The 15219-nt window shown below is 45.8% G+C and overlaps 1 protein-coding gene across 4 annotated transcripts in view; it reads right to left on the bottom strand.

Annotated features, from left to right (window-relative positions):
• Nucleotides 1-1935: 1935 nt before the first annotated feature.
• Nucleotides 1936-15219, bottom strand: part of sec24c (SEC24 homolog C, COPII coat complex component) — a 42491-nt gene continuing 29207 nt past the window's right edge. For all 4 annotated transcript variants that reach the window (XM_080834666.1, XM_080834668.1, XM_080834669.1 and 1 more), the window contains 13 exons: nt 14644-14768; nt 14167-14358; nt 13682-13775; nt 13374-13490; nt 12978-13148; nt 11836-11932; nt 10826-10971; nt 9905-10043; nt 9472-9590; nt 8570-8749; nt 5499-5690; nt 5060-5149; nt 1936-4224 (listed from right to left, as the gene is read on the bottom strand). In XM_080834666.1, the coding sequence (XP_080690792.1) occupies nt 4084-4224; nt 5060-5149; nt 5499-5690; nt 8570-8749; nt 9472-9590; nt 9905-10043; nt 10826-10971; nt 11836-11932; nt 12978-13148; nt 13374-13490; nt 13682-13775; nt 14167-14358; nt 14644-14768 (1803 nt within the window). In that variant the 3' untranslated portion in view covers nt 1936-4083. The remainder of the gene's footprint in view (nt 4225-5059; nt 5150-5498; nt 5691-8569; nt 8750-9471; nt 9591-9904; nt 10044-10825; nt 10972-11835; nt 11933-12977; nt 13149-13373; nt 13491-13681; nt 13776-14166; nt 14359-14643; nt 14769-15219) is intronic.

Raw genomic sequence — 15219 nt, 5'->3', positions numbered from 1 at the left:
GGCTTCACAGAGGTGTCTCATTTAATCAACACCCCTCCTCCCCTTTGAGAGAGCGAGAGAGAGAGAGAGAGAGAGAGAGAGAGAGAGAGAGAGAGAGAGAGAGAGAGAGAGAGAATCCTCTCACACTCGCAAGTACAAATACTCTTGGGTCCTGACAGTGCACATAACACTGCAGTAAAAAAAGAGATGTCAAACAAACACACACTCATGTACACATATGCATACTCTCTCTCTAAAACACACACCGAAAAGCTTACTTGAAATGTCAGTAGCTTAATGTGACAGAAACACCAGATTTGAAGCGGCAAACTAGGGTACACTTTAAACCATTGAAATCATTTAAATTGTGTCCATTATATTCCTCCTTTAAACAAATAGGATCTTAGTGTTTAGGTAGCCAACACACATGTCGGGCTGTGTAGCCTGTGCTAAAGGCTCAGCTTTATAAATAAATAAATATTTGCTAGTCATGTCAGAAAACACTTCAACATGTCAGCGGAAGGCGTTCGAAATAAACCGACAAGGCAGGGCTACAAAGCGCGTTATGTAACGTTCGCGGAGCGTTAAGGACGCAGCAGAGGTATCTGGGGTGAATTGGTAAGAGAGGGGATTACACGCCAGCGATCCAACTGACCCAGTCTGGGCGCATCTCGTCTGCCAGATGCGGTTAAACTCGGTGGGGCCGCAACAGGACGCTCTCGTTTTGCCTTCCACCTAAACTAATCTCCACACAAACCTTATTCTTCATTCCTCTTCATTAGGCCAGCTGTGTTACGATTTTGCAAATCATCAAAGCAACGATTTTAACTTTAGAACAGGATATTAAAAACTTCATTTCATAGCTCGGCTTGTAGGCTATCTGTTCCGTTTAAATAAAAATAGTTTTCATGAAACACATCTGATTCGGACGCTTTATCTAACATATTTGCATGGACGGGCCTATTAAGTTTAATCGCGTTAGTCACGAAATAGCTTCCTGTTTGATGTTTGAAAATAATGGGCGATAGTGTAGGATTCTCCCCTCCTCATCGGAATTGCGATTTTCTGTGACAGGAGGATGCAACACTTTAGTAGGTCAGACATGGATTTGAACTCGGAGGCCTAATCATACGGGACCTGGCAAACGTGTGGCATAACATCCGTTCTCGCGCTATATCCAGTTTTGTAATTTGGAAAACGGCGCGGGAGCCAACTAATAAATATATGTTTATTTATTTCATTTATTTACGTTGTTTGTTTGCAGTCCAGGAGGGGCAGGATCAACACAGCGTGGACTTAAACAAATACATAATATTGGGGTTACATTCAGAGATGACAGAATTGGGGAGTGTAGTCAAAGGGTAAATTGTAAACAATTCAAGTGAGATTAATAACGGGGTTATGGAAACACCTCACACAAGGAAGAGAACCAACAAACACAACAAAAATGCGTTTAGAAAAAGAAAATAAAAAATTGATCATCCAGAAGACACTTCATCATCATCAGATCAGAGATTAATCCCTCATTTCAGTGGCCGAAAATCACCAGGATCTGCATCTCACTCACACACACACACACATTTCCTGTGGACTCAGGATGTCAGCATCACTGTGTGCCACGGCAGAGAGGGAAAAGAAGCGGAGTGCATTTGGAGATCCATAAGGTCCCCTCCATCAACGCCACCACAAACAACAAACCACACTGGCTGGGGCATTGTGTTTAAAATGTGATTTCGTTTTAATTCTGTACATGTAAATAAATGTCAATGACAAAGGTTTTTTCAGTGTCTGAATCGTCTATCAGGTCACAATCCTTCGGTGTTCTCTTAAGTTCTTTCATCCTCCGACCCCCCCCCCCCCCCCCCCCCCCCCGGTAGCTGTAAATACTCTTCACCCCCCCCCCCCCCCCCCCCCCCACCAACATCCACGTGCACCACCCCTCCCTCGTTCCCCCATTCCACCCACATTGCACCATAACATCATCATCATTTTTATCACCATGCTCATCACACGAGAATGTCTCAGTTCTAAATGACAAAAGCCCAAAGAGAAGCACCCCACAGAATCACAAACCTTCAAAACGATTTTTTTTTTTTAAATGAGAAAGAAAGAAAAATAGATTAACCCAAACAATATTTGTCAGCGATACAAAAGATCAGGACGTTTGAAGCAAAGATCTGCAGAGGGGTTGGAAGGGATCACAGAGTAAAATAAAAGAGAATTAAAAAAGGTTAACAGCCATTAGGGAATTACAGTTTTGTGGAATAAAGTAGGGTGGGGTGAGGGGATGATTGAAAATCCAAGCATACCCCTAATCTGAACTACAAATCCCAGAAAGCCAAGGGGCTCATATGAACTACAATTCCCAAGGTTTATTTGAGGCCCACATCTGTAGCGCTTCCTCCTCCTACTCTGGGTCCTTTCTGTCAGACCTAATCACTTCTCCTCAAAACGGAGAACTCTAAACCATTTCTCATTAGATAGGCCCCACGCAGGTACTGGGTGGTGTGTATGTGTGTTTGGGTACACTCTAAAATGGGTAATTATCTTCCCTGTTCAACACACTGGAGGAAGAAGGACAACAGAAGTGACCTTCCCTTGATATTATGGTAAAATTCAAGGTTAATAACTATAGTGATTACAATAATATGTGATAATGCTCCCCTGGTAAATCCTCCTCTGGTAGGAAAATGCATAGACTGTTTATATGTGGGTGTTATATTATGAGTGTAACCACGTCTTCTTGTCCTTCTGTCTCTCCATGGAAATCAGACACATTTGTTTGTTGTTTTTTTGTTTTTTTTTTGGTTGATTTTTTTCTTTTTTTACAGGGGAAAGATTACAGACACAAATCCAAAAAGAAGAATACTCAGGTTCCCATATTGCCTATTAGTCACATTTTGATTTCCACACGTTTTAAAAACAGAGACTGTTACAGTGACAAAAACAAAACAATGAACACAAACACACACACAAAAGAAAGATAATGACAAACAGGAATAAAACAAAAAGTGTGGGCTCGATATGACAGAACGGGAGGAGGAGGAAGGGTGAGTAAGGCCATACGCCGATAACGACAAAGAATGGGACAAAAAAAAAAAGAAGAAAAAAAGAGAGGGAAAGAGTGGCAGCTGAATGAAAAAAGGAAACCTCTGGATGGCGGGAAGAAAAAAAGAAAAAACAGAAAGGCAAGGTGAACCTGTTGCCATTTTTTTCTTGCTTTTGTTTCCATCTGCTTGGGTATAGTATTTGGTTTGACTGGGTGGTCTTGGGACATGTGTTTGAAGCTCCCCTTTCTTGCTTTCTCTATGTGTTTGTTTGTTTGTTCTTTTCCTTCCCCAACACCCAGAGATTCAGTGCTAGTGTTACTCATAGTACACCCAATACAATCAACATCAATGATTCAGAATCACTCAAATTACTCTACCCTTTCCAATTCACCAAACTTCTCTCTTTTTCTCATACACACACACACACACACACACGATAATCTCCTTGTTCTGTGTTGACTGACATGTTGCTGTGAAGTTGAAGTTTATATTGAGGCTAAGAGAAGGGATCCTGAATCATTGGAATTGGAGTGAAGGACTGATCACCCATCCATTCACCACATTTATTCAAATGAGAAAACCCATTGATGAATGGGCAGTCCTCAGACACAACACACACGCACTCTCTACTCACACACACACACACACACACACACACACACACACACACACATACACTCCACTCATACACACCTCCCAAAAGGATCAAATAAATGAAAAACCTGACCCAAAACAAGAGTAAGAAACTAAAACCCACAAAGACAAGTAGAGTCTGGCGGAGCGACTTATTTTCCCACCCTTCCCAGTCTGCTCTGGATCGACCCCTTCCAGGCGGTGGGTGTTCAGAAAGAGACTGGGGTGGGGTGGGGTGGGGTGGGGTGGGTGGGTGATGATTGGAGGAGAGGAGGAGGGAGAAGTTTAGTTTTATTATTTCAAAATAAAAAGATAAAGCGCATCTTGAGTAAAAGAGTGGGAGGGGTCTGGAAGGGAGGGGCGATGAAGGGGAGGGGACTGGAATATGAAGGGGGAGGGATCTGAAGAGATGTGGGCAGTCCTAGCTGAGCAGCTGCCTGATCTCCTTGTGCATGTGGCAGAGGAAGTCCACGTAGGAGGCTCCGCCCGAGTTGTTCTTGTCCTCCACCAGGAAGTGCTTGAAGATGAGCTCCAGCTTGTCATCCTGCTTCACCACCATCAGCTGGGGGAGACGCAGACACAGGGAAACACAGTCAGATACAACGCCAACAGTCGGACAATCCAACAGTCGGACAAACCAACAGTCGGACAAACCAACAGTCGGACAAAATGCCACAAAGTCAAACTGGCGTTCAGATCATGGGGCAGCTTCTTGACAGTAGCTGTTTAATTCTGGACCACAGGTGTTTAATCAACTGTGTTTTGCAGACCCATTTTTGGCGTTTGGGTTGTGTTGTTTGGCACATCCTTAGTTGTTTCCATGGTAACCACAGGTCAAAACCACCACCACAAGTAACCGACTAACCACACATAACAGCCATTGTCTTCTGCAGTTCATATTTTTTCTTATCTGCGTTTGTCACTTCTCTGAAAGGAACTGATAGCTTCACAGCCAGCAATTCATTCTCACACACACACACACGCACACGCACACGCACACGCACACGCACACGCGCACACACACACACGCACACACTCTCTCTGTCTGGGCTGAAAATCGTCTCATTCACAGGCTGCTCTGGTTCTTAACCCCGTGTCTTAAAGAGCCAAGCCCCAGAGACAAGCCTACAGGCTGCATTACAGTAAGGTCAGAGGAAGGGTTGCATCTGAGGGGGAGAACACTGAAGGGTGGGAAGAGAGAGAGAGGAAAATAAAGTGGTAGAGAGGATTTGAGGGAGGGAGAGAAAGGAGGGGGGCGTACGAGATGGAGAGAGCCAGAGGGAAGAGGGGGGTGAGACTGAGGCAAAAGAGAAAGAGAGAGGGTGAGGGATAGAAACGGCAGTTCCTCGAGGGAAAAGACCTGAGAATATAAGAAGAGACGTAAAGAGACATCTCACCTTCATGTATCGTGAGCGCTCGGCTCGGAAGGCCGAGATGATGTCTCGCAGCTTCTTTGAGAAGGGATTATCCAACTCCGGCAAGCAGGTCTGCAGGGGGGAAAACCAAAGGGGAAAAAACAATGAGACACAGTGAACATGAGAGGAGGGGAATGAGAGAATAAACGAAAGAGGGAAAAAAAAGGTGAGGTGAACGAGAGAGAGATAAAGAAAAGTAAATGAGAGATGACATGAACAAGACCGTGTAGAAAGAGGAAGAGAGAAAACCAGTTTAGACCAATCTTTACATGTTATGTGTGTATGTATGTACCACCGAAGCCAGTAAAAGGAGTTAGATTGCGTCAAAGACACAACAGAGTTACAGATACAACCATGTACAAGACAGAGTTAAAAGCTGTAAAGACTTGAAGAGAAAGTTCAAAAACATAGTTATGCTCACCATGTTGGGGTCGATCTGTCCGAAGGCGGGCGTGCCAAAGACGTTCTGCAGCAGCTCCTGCTGGGCGCTGGCCCCCACCCACAAGAAGAGGTTGAGGCCCGTCTCCAGCAGGTACAGCCCCCCCTTAGACAGCCGCTCCTCTGAGTCCCGGATCGCCAACGGCAACGCATCGCTCTCTGTGTCCATCTTATGCTGTGTAGGGAAGGACGGGGGTGAGACAGAGGCGGTCAGAAAGAAAAGGAGACATTTTCTCACTGTGTGTGTGTGTGTGTGTGTGTGTGTGTCAGGGTTCACGCTAGACTTTTTCTTGGCCGGACAAATGTCCGACGCTATTCCAGAATATCGGCCATTTGGAATGTCTACCGGACATTATTCACTAATAGCCTAATTAAATAACCACCAAAACTCCAAATGAGAAACGACAATTTTTTAAAAAATCAGGAGCTTCCAAACACTCATGTAATTCTGTCAATCTGCAAAACTGATTACTTGGGATGTCACGTTTGGCCATGTGATACACCACTTTCATTTGTGCCACGAGTAGTAGTGGCGTTATCGCAGTGCACTCTCATTGCACTTTGCTGCGGTGTTAGGGACATAGCGGCTCTGTGGTCAGACGACTCGCTATAGTCAACTAAGGCAGATCTTTTTAAATTCATGGAGCCTTTCGTAAAGCCATTTAACTTGCCTGCTCTCTCACAAATGCTACAGAACATTGTGTCTCGACCATCCACCTTTTCCGACCTTAGCCAACGGAATTGCTCGAGCCATTCACCTTTAAAACTCCTTTTAAGTTTTTTGGCAGGCGCATTTCCTAAATCCGTCGGGGCCTCGGATGATGTACTTGGAGTCGAATCATTTCTTGACGAATCATTAGGCCTATCAAGGCTATTAGTTGTCTTTTTGAAGAACTGACCGAGAGACGTCTGCTTAGCCTTTTTAAAATTTTGTTATTGTTTATTTTAGTGAACAGTTTTTAGCGGGGAAACCAGCCTGCGTGTGTTGCGGAACCTCGACCAGCGCATGTTCCGAATGCAATCCAAATCTGCTTTAGAACTTTTTTTTAATGACATAGCAGGCTGATTATATTCAGGTTTATGTTACAGTTGTTTTGTTGTTTTCATATGTTACTGATTAAATCATAGCCTACATACATATTTTCTATCGGACATTTGGGCTGTTTACATCTTATTATACCGGCCATTCATGCGTTCAATCGGCCAATGTCCGGCCATAGCCGGCTAACGTGAACACTGGTGTGTGTGTGTATATAAAACGCCATCAAATGCCCAATTGGCACTGGTAGAAGCTTGCTAACATTCTATCTGGTGCCTTCTGACAAAATAACTGCCTATGAATGTCTGGACGGCCAGTGGGATCACATCATCAAGACTGCATTTCTGAAACACAAACTATTTTATGGGCCTTCTTTTCACAACAAATTTAGGAGTTGCAGGGAGTAAGCAGTGTGTATGTGTGTGTGTATTTGTGTGATAGAAGTGTGTGTGTGTGAGGTAGAAGTGTCCAGCTATATAGATGCAGATCTTGGCACAGCGGTCTCAAACTTGTTTTGGTATGTGAGACAAAGAGATGTGCATCACCAGTAAAAGTAGATGTGGGTGTGTCAGTAGACCAGAAGGTGCAGGCAGATAATGTGTATACCAAACAAAATTGTATGTGTGTGTGTGTATCAGTGGCGGCTGGTGGTTTTTAAAGTGAGGGAGGAAGGACTGTGCGCCTGGTTGCCATTGGCCTGCTTATTCCGTTGGTGGCATAAGTATGTGAGATACAAGTTGTTTCAGGGTGCTTTGTGGACTACAGTACTACAAAATAGCAGGCAGGGATACAATTGATACAAAGCCACAAGTGTGGCACCATTGTACTTAGAAAGCTGGTGGGCAGCATGTCTTTGGACTAGACAAGGCCAGAAGGAAAGGATGCAAAGCCAATAAGTCAAATCAGGCCTACTCTTGATTTAAAAAACTACATTCTAAATGTTGGGCCTACCATTACTAAAGCTATTGGTTATTATTTTTCAGCTGCAATTGTTTTGACACAAGACCAAAAGTGATGCCATTTAAAATGCTCTGAATCAGTCACTAACATCCTTTCCACAATATTAAACAACAAATTACAAAGGCAACAAGTAAGAGAACATTATTTCAGAACTATTAACATGGGCTGTTAGCCCAACATTGTTTGTGGCAAATGTGGATGTTAATGGATGTTTCAGAATGTTGGTGATACGAAACACATCGCGTTCTGAAACATTCATTAACAATTTCCATTCAGAATGTCAGCTGAACGTGAACAGTCAGACTAACAATAGGCGTATGAACGATTTTAAAAACAAAACAGTACAGCCGTTTTTTTATGGTACCAGTGTATTTCGCATACCAGTTAGCATTAACGGCAGCGGTTTTACCATTGGGTTTAGTGACTTGGATTTTTGGAAGAAGTTTCCCTGTTGTTATGATACTAACCTTCTGTCTGTAGCTCAATGAATGAAACGGTTTGTTTCAATAAAACATGAACAATATCTTTGTTCTCCATTGCAGATCCTCTTTATTTGCAATCTTTCTACAACACTCTTAAGGGTGACGAGTTATCGATATCCTTCAGTGCAAAATGGTTGAAAATGGAAACTTCTTTCGATATTAATGTCTAATCCCCTCCCTCCAAGGCCAAATCCGTCGTTTATTGGTTAAGCGATGTTGGCGCAGACTCAGACGATAGGGAGGTCTTTCCTCCCCTGGGCAATGTAAGTGAATGAGCCCCAAGAACCGCCAGTATCAGAGACAGATTACATTGATCTCAATGGGAGCCAAAGGGAGGACGTCCTCCGTGCAGTAATTTCTTGTTACGATAGGGGGTGCTAATGCTATTTTAACTCAGGGAAACAAATTATAATATGCATAGTATTAAATACTGATATCAAACTGCATTTTTAATGGAGTTTAGTCAGTTCCATTACAAAAATACATTTCTCAAAAAGTTTGGGGAGGTTCTTCCTCCGTTTCCTCAATGGAAGAACCTCCACTGGTGTGTATGCGTGTGCGTGCGTGTCATACCAGTGGCAGCAGGCGCGGGTAGAAGAACACGTGGCTCTCTGAGGCGTCCATGCAGCTGAGCAGCTGCCTCAGGTAGGCGCGGTCGTCCAGGGAGGTGTCGGCCGCCGGGTGCAGCACGTCGCTCTTCAGCACGCAGTTCAGGTAGACCGGCAGCAGCTTCATGCACTCAGGCAGGATCAGCTGCAGGGACAGAGGGAAAAAAGAGAGAGAGAGAGAGAGAGTGTGAGTGATTGAGTGTGTATGAGAGACAGTCTGTGTGTGTGAGTGTGTAACTGAATGAAAAGGAGGGAGTGTCTTTGTTTCTGTGGGTGTGTTGAGTGTGGCCTTATGTTCTGTGTGGGGGCAGCAGAGATGCAGTGAGGAGGTGCTGAAGCTCTGTGCATGTGTCTGCGGGCGGGCGGGCGTGTGTCTGCGGGCGGGCGGGCGGGCGGGCGGGCGTCTGCGGGCGGGCGTGTGGCTGGCACAGTTCTGCGTGCGGGCGTGTGGCTGGCACAGTTCTGCAGGTAGGCGTGTGGCTGGCACAGTTCTGCGTGCGGGCGTGTGTCTGTGGGCAGGCGTGTGGCTGGCACAGTTCTGCGTGCGGGCGTGTGGCTGGCACAGTTCTGCGGGCGGGCGTGTGGCTGCGTGCGGGCGTGTGGCTGGCACAGTTCTGCGGGCGGGCGTGTGTGCGTGCGGGCGTGTGGCTGGCACAGTTCTGCGTGCGGGCGTGTGGCTGGCACAGTTCTGCGGGCGGGCGTGTGGCTGGCACAGTTCTGCGGGCGGGCGTGTGTCTGCGTGCGCATGTGCATGTGTCTGCACGAGTGCGTTTGTGCGCATGAGAGAGAGTGTGTATGTATGTGTCCCACTCACCTGTCCTGTAGCAGAGAAGCTGTTGCAGCTGTGTGTGTGTGTTTCTCACTCACCTGTCCAGCAGAGGAGGGGCTGGCACAGTTCTTGCGGTAGCAGGCCAGGATCTGAGCACACTGGTTCACCAGAATGTCCCGCACGTTCTTGGTGGGGCTGTTGAGCACGCTACGGTATGCTGGACACACACACACACACACACTTTCTTATACACACTTTTCACACATTTCTTAAACAATATGCATGACATTGTTGATATCTACAAGGATTAAGCCTTCTGACTTAATTGAACAAGCACCGACATCTGTAATACATCACCAACATAATTAATAATTATATTATTATTTTATTACCAAACCACACAGAGCTGCTTTGGGATTCATTGATTTTCATATGACTTTAAATGACTCGAGAGTGTTTATGGACACTGACATGTGCGTCTGCCTGTCTCTTTTGCTCTGTGTGTGTGTCCCTCATGGCCTTGTGACTCACCATACTTGGCGAAGAAGTTGATGATGGTGTCGGTCTCGCAGTTGCGGTAGAGGTCGGCCAGCTGCGCGCAGCAGTTTACGGCCATGTTGTGCACCCTGAGCCGCCGTTGCCCACAGCAGCTGGTGTACAGCACTGCACACTACACACAGGAGACGGAGAGACCAACACACACAATTCACAGTTAACGCAGTAATGACACTATGACACTCACACTGAGAAGCTCTGAATATCTAAGACGTGTGGGCAAACGCAAGCGCACGTGCTCGAACTGTATGGGACTGATAACAATACTGTGAATCAGTCCCACTCCCACCCATGAAGTGATCACAGTGAGTCAGCTCAGAGAGACTGCATTCAGTGTTGCCTAAACAGTAAAATGCTGGTTTCTAAGGAAGTGGATACCACAGATACGCACACAGACCAGTATGAATGTCTTACTAGCCTTTTATGTCTGCCCAACACTTCTCTCTCTCAAACACACACACACACACACACACACAGGACAGATTCCACAGGACCAAACTGGCTGGAGTCAGCAAAAACAGGCCAACTCCAGCAGAAGGAGCTTACGAGCAAACTGCTGTGATGACAGTCCTATATGATTCTTCACTTTTAATCCCTATCTGTTATTCTCACACACACACACACACACACACACACACACACACACACACACACACACACACACACACACACACACACACACACACACACACACACACACACACACACACACACAACTCTGTAATGCATTCGAAAGGCCAGTGCTAAGTACTTGGGTAAAGTCATTTTCAATCCATAACTCCCCTTCTCTCTCCTACAATTTCACACACCAAACTAGGACCTACAAAGTGGACACACAAAATTCATCCCACAATTCACAACAAACACAACCACATAAATGTGCGCACACACACACACCTGCATCAAAGCGCCCGTGTCCTCGCTGAGCTTGTCGTCGTGCCTGAACTCCACGGTGATGGTCTTGTCGCAGTCGAGTCCGGCCAGCTCCACGTCTGTGGTGTTGCTCATGTAGAAGGACCCGAAGAAGTCTGTGGCCCTGATGCCTGAGTGGAGAGAAGCCCATACTCAGACCGCCTGTCAAAACCATCCATTCAAGCTGAGCTCAGTAACGCTCAAGAGCTTTCATTGTACTAGTAACTTTCAATATGCAACAGAGTGGGTGAGCTTGCTGGCTAAATAGATTTTATACTAAATTAGTAAACTGGTGAATTTGTAAGGTTGTGGGTAGATGCCAGTGAATTGAAGATGTGCGTGGAAGTAAATCAGTTTTCAGCAGAGACCATCCCCCCAGCCCGCCTCCACTAATTAACATTTTGGAGATATTCATTAAAACATGAATCTGTCTTTCTTTGCATGCATATTCATGATTACATTCAGGCTCCTGTTGCATATTTCAGTGATGATCAAAGATCTACTCCAGTGTCATGCATACATAATTAGGCAAGGTCAAACTTGCCCCCCCCCCCCCCGGACTACGCGTACAAAGGCCTGCCCTGTGTGAGTTTACATATAGGGACCTTTAATTCCAGGCTTATCCAAATAGCATTGCATTTAATCCACAAAGAGCCCAGGTCACAAGCTAAGCCAAGACAAGCTGTGGATTATATAACAGAGTATGTAAGTGGGTATAGGAGACCATTCTACATTGGCAGACAGCTTTCGGCTGCCAGTCAATCCCTCATGCCTTTGCTGGGGTCATATGATGGGTATGTGTGCGTATCAAACCCATGATTTTGGTGCTGTTATGGTACCTTGATCTGCACAGCAGTAGATTGCCAAGCTGTAGATTGGCTATGAGGACAGGCGAGTCAACATCACTTCACCCATAAAGGGGTGATGGATGGATAGACGTGCGTAAAGATAGATGGATAGAGAGAGATGGACAGACGTAGGGGTGGCTTCCTCACCTGTGCTGGTGCGGACCCTCATGACTGCGTCGAAGCCCATCGGCTTCTGTACATCTCGCCGCAGGTCGTGCAGGAAGCGCTCCTGGTCGGACTGTGCCTGAGGTAGCCATGGAAGACAAGCAGACAACAAGCCAGCATTAGCCACGTTCACACAACCTTATGCGCTCTCTAGGAATCAATCCTGTGAACTGGGTGAGACCCAGACTCATCAACTGGGCTTTGCAGGTACCTAGACAGTCAATTAAACACTCTGAAGGTTAGCTGCATAAATGCAAAACATGCTACACTCTGGTATCTACAATAGAAGTTGCAGCCCAACTTACATTTTTCTTGAAAAAAAAAAAAAAAAACACATAATTATGACCTGATTACATCATCTGTGACATTGTATTGACATTTTCTCATTGACCATCTTACAATGATGACATTTCATCCCATGAACTATTAACAATGAATGTGTAGTCATGATGGCTACAACAGCATTTGTCTGGGATGCTTAATCCAACTTGTGGTCTGTATGGCTCAGTTTTGATAGTGAAAATCACAGACCCTAGGCTTAAATCTCATTTACTGACCTGCGTGCCATGACAGATGAAACAGTTATGCGCGCGCGTGTGTGTGTGTGTGTGTGTGTGTGTGCGCAGAGCAGGAAGTGGATTAAGGATCAGATAGCTCAGGATAGCATAACACCGACAGTTGCTCCGAGGCAGATTTACATTTATTTATTTAATATATTTTGAAGACACGTTTATCCAAAGCCACATTTAGCAGACAGGGGACAGATTTGATCAGTTCAGGATGCACAGGTATTTAAGGTAAGCCTGTCTCCTTAATAACAATGTCATTGTTGATGCATCCCAAAAAAAAATCTTAAAGTTGCGCTAAAATTTAAAGGACTCATCACTAGACAGAATCACGTACCACTCACCCCCCCAACCCTTCGCCCCTGAAAAACCTGCCAGTCGCAGAACCGCATAATAAAATGAAAGCAAGAACTTTGAGAGTCTATTTAGCAAAGCTTCACTATCTGCCTTATGAAAGCCTTGCGTACATACTTCAGAGGCCTGATATAATGGTTTAACACAGCAATGGACACATTGGTCCTTCTCACTTCAGTGACACCTCCTGGTGGACATGCTCACCTGGAAGTAGGTGTACTTGTAGATGGAGCCTCCGGTGGAGATGGGGACCACGCCGAGCGTTGCCACGTCGACGTACTGGTTGGGGAAGAGGAAGAGGTCCACGCAGCAGCCCTGCGCCACACACTCCTTGGCCAGGTTGCTATAGAAACTGACCTGCGGCTGGAACAGCGCCTGGGAAGGGTGTGTAGAGAGGGAGGGAGGGGTAAGAGAATAGTCTCTAGGTGAAGATTAAAATAAAACAGATAGTAAAAGGAAGAGCAGAAGTATAGAGCTACCCTATTATGTGCTACTGGAAAATGGGTCAATCACAGTATCTGAAAAGGATGAGTAATGTACCTCAGACTACTGAGAGATAGACAGACAGACAGACAGACAGACGGAATCTGGATATGTTACCTTTTCTTTGTCTGTGCCGACCTGCTTCTTATCCTCCCTGTTCTTCAGTTTCCCAGGAGCCTCAGCGATGGGCAGAGACGTGTGGAAGACGAAGAGTTTCCCAGCACAGTCAGCCGCCTGACCACACACACACACATTAATAACAGAGAAACGCCAGTTTGGATCACCACTATCAAATCAAATTAAGACAGCAGAGCCAAATGCAAAGTAGAGATATTGAAGAAAGGAAAAAACACACACACAAGCGCTCCAACACACACACACACACACACACACACACACAAGCATCTCAGCGGAGTCTGTCGTACCTTCAGGGCCTCCAGACCAGCCTGGATCACAGGCCCAAACACCGTCTCTGTCTCCCGCGTGTCTGCAAACATCTCAGGGATCTGGTCCAGCAAGCTGCCACACACAGACACACACACAGACACAGACACAGACACAAGACACACAAGACAAAGGAGGAGGAAAAAGTCAGTTCATGAGCTGGCAATGGTAGGACAAAAACTAAATATTCTGAGAACTTTCAAGTCTCACACTCCTCAAAGCTCACAGCCCTCCTTTCAGATGACTAGAAGAGACAAATAGATAGTGAGAAAGAGACATTGGAAGAGGTAAAGAGAGTGAGGCTGAGAGAGGTAGAAAGAGAGAGTGATAGAAAGAGGAACGATAGTAGAGGCAGGAATGAAGAGAGCGAGGAGGCGAGGGAGATATGGGAGATGGGTAGATCAAGAAGCAGAAAGGAAAGAAGAACGCAAAGCAAAGGCTGATGGCCGTGAGTTCAGGTCGTCACCTCTCGATCACCACGCGCGACTCATTGACGTTGACCAGGAAGCCGTCGAGCAGCGGCACAAACATGTCGGCCACGTCGGACACCACCATCATCTGGGGCTGTGCCAGAGAGGCCTTCACGTTGTAGAAGTGGAGCACCTTGTTGTAGGTGACGAAGCCCACGCGCACAGCCGACGGCACGTCAGGGTTTTCCCTACAGACATCAAAACCAGTCGAGTCAGAACAGAGTGAAGCGCAGTAAAGAATCAGAAACATAAGGGGGCCAGGAATGGAAGGAAAACAGGCTAGATGGGTAGGGATGGTGGAAATATAAAATGTCACTACAATTTTAAAATGAGACTAAATGAACAAACACACAAAGAAACAAAGACATATGAGTGTTTTGCATGTCTTTCCCTTCTTCATTTCGGGAGAGTTGTGTGTGTGGTGATTCACAAGTTGGTCCAAGAACAAAGACGCAGGTGAGCGTGTGGCGTACCTGGGCAGGTAATCCAGCAGCGTCTTGAGCTCCTGGCAGACGATTCCCACCATGCCGCTCCGCACAGCGTTGTAAGACACGTCAATCAGGAAAATGAAGGCAGGGGGCTGAGGAAGCTTGTTGTTCTGGAGGTACACACACACACACACATCAACATCTCCACATGGCATTTTCAATACAAAATAAGCTTTCTATATTGCCACATTCATACTGAAAACTGCAAAGCCTGTGTTTTCACTGCTTAGAGAGATCTTTTGTGTCTAGACGGGCATGAAGGTTGCCTTTATGTCTTGATTCTGACATCTGACTATCTTGCCCAAACTACATCATGGCTATGGCCTTCAGCCTCATGTGCTCAGAATAACAACTCTATAGAGCTTGCTATTACTCTTGTGTGGGGATGTCACAAGGCTTTGTTAAAAGCTCTGTGGTTTAAAGTGGCAGCGTGGTTCAATGAAACAGCGCATGTGTAAAAGCCCCTTAAGCCCTTGACATATATTCTGGACTAAAGCACCTCTGTCAGTTGTTACCATGCCAGTGGACTCCCTCCACACAGGCAGCACTGTAACCTGGATC

This window comes from Sprattus sprattus (assembly GCF_963457725.1).
Source record: "Sprattus sprattus genome assembly, chromosome: 3".
NCBI classification, from domain to species: Eukaryota; Metazoa; Chordata; class Actinopteri; order Clupeiformes; family Clupeidae; genus Sprattus; species Sprattus sprattus.
Note: the sequence above shows the minus strand (reverse complement) of the source record. Positions and strands in the feature narration are given on the sequence as shown.